This window comes from Doryrhamphus excisus, chromosome 2, assembly GCF_030265055.1.
Source record: "Doryrhamphus excisus isolate RoL2022-K1 chromosome 2, RoL_Dexc_1.0, whole genome shotgun sequence".
NCBI classification, from domain to species: domain Eukaryota; kingdom Metazoa; phylum Chordata; class Actinopteri; order Syngnathiformes; family Syngnathidae; genus Doryrhamphus; species Doryrhamphus excisus.
In genome coordinates this window covers 9,749,549-9,763,523 of record NC_080467.1, presented here as the reverse complement: position 1 = coordinate 9,763,523, position 13,975 = coordinate 9,749,549, and the positions used below count along the sequence as shown (strand labels likewise).

The following is a 13,975-nucleotide window of genomic DNA, read 5'->3' as shown; positions in this document are numbered from 1 at the left end:
CTAACGGCTGTCTGATGTGCCTCCAATTCAAGTGACTGTTTGTGTCGCTGTGACAGAAAAAGAAGCTTCAAAGGTCCACCACAATGCCCTCAGGCTTTGCTCACACTGAATTCATCATACAGGAGGCTAATTCTCATCACAGTCAAATCATATTATTGATAACCTATTGCCAAGTTAGCAATATTGTACTGAGCAGCCAGGACAGAGGATGTGTATACTCTCACCCTGTTACTTCGTGATGGTATCGCATCATAATGGTTTTCATGTCCCAAGTTTTTGTCTGACTTTTGAATCATCTTTCATCCCAAAAATGAAGGTTACTTTGTTTGGACTTTTAAGCTATAGCTGTGGTTCATTGCACGTCTTCTTTAGGTACGCTGTCTAATTAAAGTGCTGTATCAGAGTTAATGAAGAAGTAGTAGTCAAGCTTTACTTCCTTAATTAGTCATCCATGTCCTCAGGGACTTTTCTTCTGTTTGTTCCTGTTTTGCACCCAATTTGTTTTTACCGTTGTTGGGTTTTTTTTTTTTTTGCACAGCCAACAGACAGACAAACCTTTTGTGTACAAGCACTTTGAATTTATTCATACTTTTCATTGGACGTTCATTCCTTTTCCTAATCCAGACACTACATTTCTATTAGAAAATAAAATACAGCAAAATCTTTATCCAGATCTGCACTAAAATCTAATGTGCTCCCTATAAATGTTGCTGTGAGTTTTTTTGCAAATCATCAACCTGCAATCAGCCACTTATGGCAAATGACAAATCATTTGTTGATTTGTGTTGTTGTCCTACAGGAAGTAGCCTTCTGAAGAGGTTCTCTTGAGCTGGAAAGCCTTGCAGGAGAGCTCCTGGAGGGGTAGGCAACCGAGCAGCACCATCTGGCCGATATAAACCGCCACTCCAAGTGACCTCCGTGCGGGATGGAGTTGCTGGCATCCTGACAAGGTAAGTGTGTGTGCAGCGATAAGTCATGAATCACTGGGAAATAGGCTGCAAGAGGACGACGCGGAGGCATAAAAAAAAGATCTACAATATACACGCGAGGATGTGCACTAGTGTGTCAGGGAGCAAACATCCGTTGCTACTTTTGCTTTCCACAAACACGCACGCACGCACGCATGTGGCTGTGCTGCAAGCTGAACACAAACACACACACAGACACACACACACGGACACACGGCCATTAAGCTGACATCTGTGATCACAGACCATCGGGCTGTAATTGCCGCACTCCACTCTCCATCCTGCTGCTGATGAGGGCTTTAATTGAAAGTGGATGTCATGGACACCTGCCCAGGCTCGGCCCATACGCTCGGCCTGACATTGGTCCCTTCAACTCATACGCTTGCATTATCTTCCTACGTACCACCGTATGTATGATGGGCGGTGTGTACACGCAACTATGTTGGCTACACATGCACAACACTATTTGTTTAGCATTAAAAGTAAAGGTCATTTTCATTCTTTCATTTTCTACCGCTTATCCTCACGAGGGTCGCGAGGGTGCTGGAGCCTATCTCAGCTGTCTTGGGGCGAGAGGCGCCAATCCCAGAGCACATATAGACAAACAACCATTCACACTCACATTCATACCTATGGACAATTTGGAGTGGCCAATTAACCTAGCATGTTTTTGGAATGTGGGAGGAAACCGGAGTACCCAGAGAAAAGCCATGCATGCACGGGGAGAACATGCAAACTCCACACAGAGATAGCCGAGATGGCGGGATTGAACTTGGGTCTCCTAGCTGTGAGGTCTGTGCACTAACCACTAACCACTCACGTGCAGGCCAAGTTAAGGTAAATTAGGTGTAAATTGTAAAGGTAAATTGCACCATCATGGTCCTTCTTTGGGGCAATGGAGCTTCCGGTTGTGCGGGGGCGTCAAATGGTAGCTGGCTATGTGGAGATGTAGCAAGGGGCACCCACATGACTGAAGACTCTTGTCTGTGTGGTAGACTGACTTTTTTTAAACTATGGTCTTAAACTATAAAAAAAAGAAATCCCACTAAATGCGTAATCCACAGTGAAATTCCATCACAAAAACCCAGTCTTGAAAAGCGCTATATAGTAGGATCTAATCCATTATTATTATTATTATAAAATGTTTAGACATCCACAAGGCCTCCAAGTGTCCCTCATCCCGACTGAGCAAACACAAAGTTGACCTCAACCCGCTGAGCGTGTTTGCGTTTCATTGAGCTGAGACGACAGCCAGCTTGACCAAAATAGCTCCCAGCCTATAAAACCTCTGGAGAGGCTCACTTCCACGTGGACTCCTTTTTAAAAGTTGAATAAATTGCTGGGCTGGGTGATATATGTACGATGGACAAGGACGTCTCCACCCAGGAGGATGTCGGTGCAGATGAGGCCGCCCCGATTTGGCTCGTCCCAATCACTTTAACGGGACTCCCATATTGAATGACTCATGACGAGAGAATTTCTCATCCAAACAGCAGGATGATAAACATGCATGAGTGGATGTTCCTCTCCCAAGGGTGTGCGGTTGTCCAAAATGTGAAGTACAATGAACACAACTCCGTGTGTTTGGATTTGGGTACATTTTATCCCCCATAGGGAATAATGGAACTAGAAATAATTTGTTCCATGGTTCAACTGTCGCCTTTATTACCGGTACAGGTGAGGTTTTAGATAACAATGTAACATTCATAATTGTAAAATAGTGTAAAAACAATTGCAGCCGTGTAAAAGAGTCAATGTTGCTAACTAGTGAGGACATGTTTAATTTGATTTCATTTAATTAAAACTCGGGCGGCATGGCAGGCTAGTGGTTAGTGCGCAGACCTCACAGCTAGGAGACCAGGGTTCAATTCCACCCTCGGCCATCTCTGTGTGGAGTTTGCATGTTCTCCCCGTGCATGCGTGGGTTTTCTCCGGGTTCCAAAACATTCCAAAAACATGCTAGGTTAATTGGCCACTCCAAATTGTCCATAGGTATGAATGTGAGTGTGAATGGTTGTTTGTCTATATGTGCCCTGTGATTGGCTGGCGACCGGTCCAGGGTGTACCCCGCCTCTCGCCCGAAGACAGCTGGGATAGGCTCCAGCAACCCCGCGAATGAATGAATAATTAAAACTCCTGTCCATGTGTGTCACTAAATGTGTTCCCTGGGGGACCTTTTTGGCAGGTGGACAGGAAGCAACGTTGTTGTGGGTTATGGCCCCCACAGCCCGTTTTATGATGTTTTTATTATCATGCCTGTTGTGAGATCATTTAAGCCTGCTATCAATGGTGATTTACATCTGATGCTTGCCTTGCCGAACAATTACTGACACCTAGTGGCCAATGTAGAATGTTACATTCACATTTAGAATCATTCTTCTGCCATCTATTTTAGTTATTTCATTTAACTATTTTTATGCATGTTAAATTTTATACAATTTTCTCATTCAGGATGTGTTTCACTTCATTTTTAGAACGAGCCACCCGACCATAATGGCTCCCGGGCCGCACTTTGGACACCCTTGTGCTAACATGTGTCACATGCATGTCGGCGACCATGGAATTTTAAGCCGCCAAAAGCCAAAGAAAAAACAGAATCAGATACAGCTTCAATTTGCAGGATTTGCTGACATCGGTTGAAAGATTTTCAGAAGCGTATTTTTCCTGGATATCTCGGGCAAATTCTTGGCAAATTCCTGGCAAATTCCGCATGCAGCGCTTGATTGTGGGGTTTAGCAAGTGAAACTGCCAACAACAAATGAAGTGGCTGAAAAGGAGAATGACCAGAGCGCCTTCACTCTTGACCTGATAACTTTCTGCATGGTTTCCAAGTGTGTCACTAGGCAAAAGGAAAGCGGATCACACACTACTGCCCCCTAATGGTGAGTGTATTCCAATGAAATAGCCTCCAAGGAAAACATTCACAGTGGCATTCAAATGGGAATGTTCTGATTGTCCGAGCAAAGGCAGAAATAGTTCTGCAGATGTTGTATTGGGTTCCTTTAGCATGCGTTGGGGTACCTAATGAAGTGGCCAGTCTCTCTCTCTCTCTCTCTCTCTCTCCCCCTCTCTCTCTCCACTCCCTGTCCCTTTTTCCTCTTCCTCACTCTCTGCTGTCTCGGTCACTCGGTTCCATAGCAGTAGTTGTGAAGAGTACCGAGTGAGCAGCTCCGTTTCCGCCCCAGAAGCAGGAACCACTACCGGACCGCCCCGCTCCCTCCCCGATAGCCCGCATGGAGGTACCAACCGGCCGCAGACGCTGCGCCCCTGTCCGCTCCCTCACGGAACCTTCTTGTCCAGTCTGAGGGGGGGTCGGGGTGGTGGTGGCGGCGGCGGCGGAAAGAAGAAGTCTGCAAGATCACTTTCGACCCGAGACGAGGATTTTTTTTTGGAAGGCGAACCGCTCCTCTCTCGCTATTGACTTTATTGAAAGAGCATCGATGAATTCGGATAAAAATGTTTACCTCGGCAGAGACAAAGGCATCATGCGGAAAAGAGCCTTGCTCCTTCGGAAGGGCTGCAGCTTCGAGATTACCAGGTAAGAGGATGAGGAGGAGGAAGGGTCACTTTTGTCTTTGGGACTTTATACTTTGGAACCTCAATCACGTCAACTTTCCATTGCGTCTTTTTCATGCACTTTAATGGCTCATTTATACCCAAAATGTCCCGCACTGACCCCAATCGGTATGATTGACACCTAAATAGACTTATCTTCATCCTAATATGTCGTTTTGGATGCTGATAAGCAGGCTTTTGCCACCTGACTCTGCAATGTTAGCATCTCGGCGGATGTCAGTCACGTTTTTCCAAATTTACGACCCAGCTGTGTAGCGGATTGGTGGTGGGGGGGGGTCCGGTGTTGTCCAATCAGGGTGGCCTTTTGGGATGAAATGATGCTGGTTGGAGTATTCCACTATTCCACCTTGAACAGGCAGACAAGGTGGGGGTCTCTTTGGGGAGGGGTGTCACTGACTGCACCATTGAGCAGTGTGAAGTATACTGTAGTAGTATTGCGATACTGTGCAAGTACATGATAATTGATACTGGAAGGTAGGGTTCGATGGCCAGTTTGACCATTTTTTTACAATGGGCTTTTTTGCTTTCATTTTTCCATCCATCCTTTTTATATACCGCTTTTCCTCACATATTCGTGGGGCATGCTGGAGCCTATCCCAGCTGTTTTCGGGCAAGAGGCAGGGTACACCCCAGACTGGTCGCCAGCCAATCACAGGGCACACATTGACAGGCTAATGAAAAAAAAGCCCAAATGGCCCCCGGGCCACTCAGTACATTACATTAACAGTGCATGAAGTCACTATATGATGGGGAAAAAGTTTTCCCATTCCGTGTGGAAGTGGTTTTTGTCGAAGAAATAAATTTGAGGCTAACTGTTTAGCTTGCTAGCTAGTGGCTGTCTCGAGTCTCTGCACCATAGGAGTTGCAATGTGGTGTAATCAATGATTAATAGGAGTGTTAAAAGCGGACATTTAAAAAAGATAAAGTTGATCAACTTCTATAAAGTTAGCAGCACAAACAGGAAGTCTTTATATGCACTTGCCAGTGGGTGGCACCAACGTTTATTATCAACTCTTAGACCATTTATCAACCCCTAAACAGTTAGCAGCACAAACCGGCTGCTATGCACTCAGCAGTGTGACCAATCACAGCAAAGTAGGCGTGCCTGGAGGCAGGACGTGGGTGGGATACATGAAAACAGACCGTTTCCACGAAATCCAAAGAAATACAGCTGAATAGGTGCAGATTCTGGAAGAACTAGAATGCGTTCTGTGATGGTTATTGTGGGTAGCTGCTCTATAGGAGTCCACAACTCAATACAAAGGGCCGAGAAATGAGTATAATAGAGCCCCTTTAAGGCAATTTTCCCATAAGAAATCATATCAATTCAGCTACTCGGTTTCAGACGCAATGTTATGTAATTAGGAATGATGAATGGGTGGATGGAACTTACTGTTGATGCAGACCCCATCTTCTTTATGAAATTGCCGGGACTCGCAACTTTCTTTGGTCCCATGGCGGATTATTTAGCAGTCGCACTCAATAAGAAAATGCAGTGAGTCAGCAAGGTGCAGGATGATTTGTTTGGACACTCGATTCCACGGAATGATACAGTACAAAGCAAACCGACTAGTTTGCAAAATTGAGTACCTTATGAACATCTCTGTCCCGGCTGATCAGTACAATATGGCCAAAGTGAGAACGGCGATATGTTTGTTGCTAATGGCCATGCGATCGCGGCTCCAACGGGTTTATTATAGAGCTTTTCCTTAGCTGCCCCTTGACGCCCACCTACGCTCTCATTTTCCGCTATTTTCAGTCAGCTTGTTGAGGTGTGCAGGCGTGCAAATTTACCAAGGAGTCTCACCTCACTGCTCTTCATGCTGATGGTTTTAGTGTGTGTGTGTGTGTGTGTGTGTGTGTGTGTGTGTGTGTGTGTGTGTGTGTGTGTGTGTGTGTGTGTGTGTGTGTGGATTCTCGCTGCACGTGTTGGAGAGCTGTGTTGCCATTCAGTTTTGCAAAGCCCTGAGTCACATGACCCGCGAGGCTTCCTGGAAGACACTGGCAGTCTGGCAGGCCATCAATCAGCGCTGGCCTTGAGTTCTGCTGCATGGGGGCGAGATAAAGTGGAGTCTTCATAGTGAGAGTGTTTTTAAAAGAGCCTCTGGTGAAGCGGTGTGTGCGTGTGCGTGTGTGCGTGCCATTCATTGTCTTGCCTGCTTGAAGGGGAATCACTGAAAGGAGTGTGTCGTCTCCTTGTCTTCTCCTGCCAAGTTTGGCATTACCATAGACGATGGAGGTGATTGGTTGTGTTATCTCCTCCACCACAACATTAGGTATCCCTGCACCTGCTGATCAAAGGTCTTATAAGGGATTGATCAACAGACGTTGAAAAGGAACATTGTAGCTGGTCACGTATTAGCAGGCCACTTCCTGGTCATGGAGGAGAGGAATAGAATTGTAGCACAATGACAAAAGACGTTGCGACTAGATGGGACTGACTAGAATATCATATTTTAAAGTCTAAACAGGCTAAAACCGATCCAACATGGATATGCCAGGATATAACCATTTTTATATTGTTTTTAGAATGTTCCATAGGCCGATCGGCGTACATCCCTGTTGTAGGGCGACTCCATCGTGGCAAGCTGTATGTACCGCTACATTTTCCCCACAGAAGGCACACATGTTGGAGGAAAAACAAATGTCTTGGCCTCTTGTGGTTTCCTGCTAGAGCCTTTTTGTTGGGCCGGCTTCAAAGCAGCGCACCAATGAGAAACACGTTTCCAGTGTCAGCCATCTTTTATGTATTTAGAATCAAACACTTTTAAAGTCGCAGCACTTCCTGCCATTGGGGGGGCGACACTGTATTACAGCTGGTCAGAGATCTTTGTTGCCGTGTTAGCCTGAAGTGCGATGGTTATCATAAGTGGGTTGTAGCTAGAGTTGCACAGTTTTTTTTTTTGAAACATATTGTTTTTTTCACATTTTTATTTAACTGTAGTTTGTGTACACCAATGTGAATTTGACCAATTGTACTTGTTTATTTGTCCTATTAAAATATCATGACTACTATGTGTTGAACAAGAGTTTAGAGGGGAGGGAGCCACCTGCTGTGGCCCAGCAAAGTGCACTATATTCGGACACATTTGAGCAGCCGATGTGGCGCCATGGAGGTCAGTAAAACCGGAGAGTAAAGCACAAGGAGCCACCAGACGCGGGCCAGTAGGGTGCACTGTATTCGGTCACATGCTCCGAGCAGTATGACATCAATGCTGTATTGTGGGTTGTTCAACCTGAGTATCTTGGTTCTGTTCAGGCATGTTTTTTTGTTTAAAGGGGAATCTATGGGTGACTATTTTAGACCAAACTGATTTTGTTCTGTCTCTTCATGTGCAAGGGCTGCAGTACTACAGTATCATTTGTAAAAAAAAAAAAAAAAACAATAGCTTCCAGAGTCATGGATGCTGAATCGTCACATTGCCACACGACTGCCCCCAAGCTGGGGAGAATTTGGGGAATTCTTGCGGGTTTCATGAGGTGTGCAGGTGTGTGTATGTAATAGATGCTAGCCAGTGCGGATGTACAGAAATACATTTGTAAACCTCAGTCCCTAACGCCTTAAGACGTTGAGTTGACAGCTCGATGGTTCTCGCTCCGGACCCCTGGTTTGAGCCGTGGCTCGCCATTGGAGTCACACGTACACTAATCATCCCTCGGCACATTCATTAACCATGGTGGCAACACGGTTTCTATTGTGTGGGGTTTCTATTGCGAGGCTGCTTTACACTCCGATCGGCCGTACAGTGAGTCCCCTAGCGAGGCATGATGATAAACACTGGACTCTAATTATTCCCATATGTGGCTGCATAGCTCAGCACAACCGTCCGCGGCGCACAACGCAACACGGGGCTTCTTTCAGGGCAAAAAAGAAAGTCTCAAATTACGTGGCGAAAAATCAGGGGGGAAAAATGTTTGATTGCAGCCCTATGTCAACTTTTACTCCTCCACTGGAACATCTGCTTCCATTTAGGGCATACCTACATATTAAAAAGCACAGTGCGTCGCTCCGGGAAGGCTGGAAAAACATTTGCCGTGATAGTCGACTGGAGGGAGGCCAGCGTACGGTGGAGTGCTACGCTGCCTTGAGACGTGGCCAGCCCCCACGGCGCTCGCCTCCACTCTGTCATCTACTGTATACGCGTCCATTACTGGAAAAACCAGAGTGCGAGTGTGTGTTTGGCTGCCAGGCAGGTGAAAGGTCACACTGCTGTCTGCCGCCCTTCAAGTGAGGGGTGCGGTTTAGGCGGAGGAGGTCAGCAGTAAGCTCTTGTGACTCCTTGGAGACGTACAGTATGTGGTTCACTCCTCTGGGCCAGCTGCATCTTCCTGTTCCCCATCTTTAGTTTTAGGTCTGCTTTTTTTCATGTCCAGATATATAAAACTCCAACTCTTAAATATATAAAAATATCCCATTGTGAGTTGTACCTACAAACCTAGTGCTTTATTCTTCTTTAACGATTACATAATAAAAATGTGTTTCAGCAGTTTTTTTTTTACAGTGACCTTATTTGACACAGTAAATCACCAATAAGCATCCCTTGTACTTGCACTTGTAATGGAAGTGATAACCACCAGAGAGCGCCCTCTTCCCATTAACTGAACAGTCTTTCATTGACAAAAACTGCCTCATAAATTTTGACTAAATGCAAAACAATCATAAGATCCTGTACACAATTAAATGAATTATAACTACAACAAACAATTAAAATAACTACACAATAACCCCATATATAATGTACAGAACTATTTAAAATGCACATGATTACGATTATTCACCATTTGAAATGTTTTCCTTTTATTTTTAATAAGAGGACACAATTTTATACATTGAAATGAACTGAATATTGACATCATGCTAACAGGATGCCATGTTTGTGAGTTGAAGATACATGCACTACATACACGCACTACATACACACACTACATACATACACTAGATGGTGCCAGAGCTGCACTGCTGTTGACGTTTTCAGGTCAGAGCATCAAAAGTCTGTGTGTGGACGCGATTGGCGCCTCTGTCTGCCGTTCTCTTCTCTTCATTCATTGCTGACTGTATGGCCAGGTTCGAGTCATCCATTTATAAAACCAAGGTCATTGTTTTAAAGGTCATGAGGGCTTGCCCACACATCCAAAAGGTAACCAAATAGAACAAGCGACACAACACTAAAAGAACGTAACTAAAACTGGCCACTGCAACCATGGGGCAACCAGCAGGTACCCAAAAAGCAACATGCAGCCATCATTAGGGGCCTCTTGAGGGGACCAACCTTGGAACTACCACAATATTAAAAAGCCAAGTAGCTTTCTTTTAATAATAAACTGAATATTTTGTAATTGGAGCATAGAAAACCTGTTTGACTTTCTAAATATGATTTTTACATTCATTAGAGCCTTCTAGATATGAAGTAACACCCCTATAGTAATCTTTACACTTATATTCCCCCATTTAGACGATATAATCAGAGAACATAAGGCATTGAATATATAAACAAGACTCATGCTTGTATGTGTTTCAATAAATATGTTTAAGTAATAATAAGTCTGGTGCGGTTCACTGGTGACACCTAGTGGCCAGTGTAGTAGCATTAATCAGCACTTTGTATTGCCTTCATTCAACTATTTGTATTTTTTAGTTTATTTAGAGCATTTGTATGCTTGAACATGCTTCAAATTATTTTTACCTATTGCCACCCTGTTGTTATAATAGCTAAGGTCAGCAGCAAAACTTGACCAAATCGCTAGCATTGGCTAACAACAAACACAACTAGTGGGCGTGTTACGTTGGGCGTAGCTTCCGTACAGGCGGCTTGCAGTACGTTTGAATGTTGGCGTCTTCGAGGCAGTCAAAGCCAATGAAACAGCTTTGTCGAGATTGGAGACAATTTGGACGTTTTGTTGAGCCAAGAATCGAACAAAAGCCATGCCAGCAGATCAGACACGGGCAAATTAGAAGAGAACAAAGTGCACACTAAATCCTCTTCCTGTGAGGCGACAGCGCTGACTCGTTTCTGTACGTCCAGATTGAATTAGCAGCAAATCTTTTTGCAATTATTTGGCCTGACGTACATAGTTAGCAAACACACACACACACCATATTTAGCACGAGATGCGGTGTCCAGGCCTGCTTTCGTCGTGACCAACAAAAGGTTATTTGCCTGATTGCGCTTGATGAGCGCGCCATCAACAATGGCCGCCGCCTGACATTTCTCTGAAGTTGCTCGTTGACCTGCTGGCATTTGAGGCTCACTGGGAGCACCCGGGGCCGCGCTCGGAATCCTAATTCTTTGTTTGTGTGCGCGTCGAGTCTAAATGAGCGTCGTTCAACGAGAGGTTAAACCGTGGCGTCTTTTTTTTTTTTTTTCTCAGAAATATCACGTGTCAAGGCGGACGCCCTCTTGAACCGCCGCCGTGTGCCCACATCTCATCTGTCGGCCTGGTCTGGATTGTGATGACGCATGCATACGTTTCGTAGCGTGTTAACATTGTAGCGCACGTGCCAGGCCACCGCATTCTGGTTTTGGACATCCATTTTTTTCATCTCTTCCTTCTGCGTGAATTGTGTCGCTTGAACCAAACCTCTGAAACATTTCTATACTTTTCAACACTTTGTACTTTTATTGAAGGTCGGGTGGGTGGAGCCACATTCTCCTAACTAGCATCCAGCTTTTATGTACTGTACCTGTGCACTGCGGATGAACTCATCCACGATAATGCTTCCACCTACGTGTTTAGAGAGCAGCAAGCCTGGGATAGTCCAGCTTTGCCGGTTCTCACACACTCGCATCCATGTGTACAAATTGTACGGGAAGGTTACTTTGAAAATGTCAACGTCGAAAGCTAAAGCACTCAATTGATCTAGAAAACAAAGCCCCCCGGTGGGGGGGGGTTTGACCGTTGTCAGCAGTTATCGACAGAGACCTATGGTATCGTACTTGGGCTTCATCCACCAGCATACTGGCAGCTCTCACCATGTCTCCATGGAGGTTTTCTTGTCGCAGTTCTCATCCAAAAAAGGAAAAGGAAACATAACATGGAATATTGAAGTCATTTTTCTTTTAAAAAAAAGTATACACATTTTTTAATTAATCTGATCTGAATCTAATTTTGATCAGATTAATCAGTTTTTTTTTTAAATGAATTAATCATTAACCACCATTAGCAACTATGGCTGAATGCCCATTTTTCACATAAGTGTGCAATGGCAAAAAAAAACAATCAAATGCCAAAATAGTTGTCAATTGATTGGATAATCGATTAATTGTTGATCAGATTAATTGTTGCAGCCGCATACTGTTCGTAGCGTCACACGCCTCTGAGAAATACCACTGTGTGTTTTCATGCGCCGCCTTTGATTGTGAGAAACTAGGGTTGAGATGTGACCCAGAAGTGCCCCCCCCCCATGCCACGCAGAAACCCACTTGTAAACACCACCACCCCTCCTGGTGTAGGCTGTGTTGATGCAAAGGTCTTGTGGGCCCGCTCGTTGTCTGTTTGTGTGTGTGTGCGCGCGTGTGCGTGCACGCGTGATTGGGCTCTTGGATCTAATTAGAGGCTGGGGTGTTGCGATATCTGGGGGGGTGGGCGGCTACTTGTAGGTTGATGCCGATGTGAGGAAAACAAAGGCGCTATTTTCTGCGTCCATTTTTTTTTTCCTCCTCCTTTTTTCCTCCCTCCAGGCTGCCATTGAGTCGGGTTATTAATATCAATTGTCACTTTGGTCAAATGTGTAACGTAGAAAAGAAGAAGAAGGCATGAGTGCTGCTGTTGCTTGAGGTGTTTTCCAGTGACACACACACAGACAAGGGGGGGGTTTCTGTTGGTGAAATATTGATGAGCGGCCCGGTGGCGTGTAGCCTGAGACGAGCATTCCTGCAGGCGCTCCCTGCAACCGTCTGTGTATGTGTGTGTGTGTGTGTGTGTGTGTGTGTGTGCGCACAGTGGCCTTTTGTAGTGGTATCAGATTTAACTGAGCTCAGGTTTCACCTGTGTGTGTGCATGTGTGTATTTGTCTGTGTACTACCGCCTTCACAAATACTGTATGTTTGTTTTTGCATATTCACATTCAAGCCGTGTTGTCACTCATGTTTCATTCTTACGCCAGGCCCCTCCATGTCATTATATTTGTTGTATTTGTATGTATTTTTCTTTTGGCTATTATTATTACATAATCATATGCATGATCAGATGATGAATGGAAGGATAAATGAATAGGTAATAGATAGACCATTGATGAATAGGTGAGCAGATAAATGTATGGCGATGATAGATGCCATGTTTGGTGAATGAATGCATTGGCTGGAAGGATGGATTACAACTTTCTTCATTACATTAAAAAAGGCTTTTTTTAAATTTCAACTTTCTGCAACAAATTATTCATATATATATATATATTTTCCCCCTTTAGTATTGATTTTTGCCTTTTTAAATTGACATTTTCAGAATGTGCTGTGGGCCAATAAAGACATAGCCGCAGGTCACAAATGGCATCAGGCTGCACTTTGGACACCCTTGCTCTATTTTGGAGCATCCTGTGGTGTGTTAGGGAACAATGTGGGGGGTAAAAGTTGTGTAATTTTTTTTCATTTTAGCAGTTTTCCAGTTTCTAATATTTGAATGTTTATTCATTGAAATATTCATCATTTAAAAAAAAAAATCCAGGGCTGAGCAGGAATCCCATTCATAAGATTTTTGTTTCATTATTGGACTTCCTATTTGCTGTTGCGGATGATGGGATGTGCTTATCCAAACCCTGCCTGCATCCTGACATCACTTTGGGCTCCAGGCGCGTGTAAGCAAAGAGACGCTTGGCGTGGTTGACGATGATGTAACAGCTGTGTTGTTTTTCCACGTCTCGTCGAGGGAGAGAGAGCGAGCGAGAGAGAGAGAGCAAGAGAGAGAGAGAGGTGGGGGGTCTTCTCTCCACTCTTGCAGAGCCTCCAGCCAAAAAGTGTCGTGTTCACACACACGCACCATTGATGTGCAGCAGTGGATGTCGTGGGGGTCAGCGGGAGGGCGGGATGAGGCAGTAAACACACTCTGCCGCTTCGGCTTCCTGAGCAGAGCCAGAGCGGATTCGAACCGGCTGTTTTTTTTTGTGTGTGTGTGTGTGTGTGGATCAGCTGCTGTCGGCGCCGCAGTGATGCTGCTGCTGCTGTTGCCGCTGCACGCTTAGCTGGAGAACCTGCGCTGGTGGAAGAGGAGGTCCGGAAGGAGGCGAGGGAGGGACCTTCTTTTTTATTCTAGCACCAGTTTGTTGCAGGACCGACAACCGTGACGTGGGGACATGAACAGTGTGGATCCAGCATCCAGCAAACTGTTGACTTTCAATCAGCGGTAAAAGCAAAGAAAGAATGTTGATTTTGCAAGCTTTGCATGGCACCTTGCATCTGTTGCATGCCCCCCCCTCCCTCCCTGCTGCAATCAGACGC

General features: G+C 45.0%; 1 protein-coding gene across 9 annotated transcripts in view; it reads left to right on the top strand.

Annotated features, from left to right (window-relative positions):
- Positions 1-13,975, top strand: part of garnl3 (GTPase activating Rap/RanGAP domain like 3) — a 44,397-nt gene that overhangs the window by 4,040 nt on the left and 26,382 nt on the right. For 8 of the 9 annotated variants that reach the window (XR_009126641.1, XM_058065026.1, XM_058065023.1 and 5 more), the window contains exons 3-4: positions 800-950; positions 3,443-4,506. Coding sequence is in view for 8 of the 9 variants with exons in the window: in XM_058065026.1 (XP_057921009.1) it covers positions 4,409-4,506 (98 nt within the window). In the remaining variant the exon portion in view is untranslated. Of the gene's footprint in view, positions 1-799; positions 951-3,442; positions 4,507-13,562; positions 13,881-13,975 lie in introns of those variants that run through there. The other variant, XM_058065024.1, reaches the window with a different exon arrangement.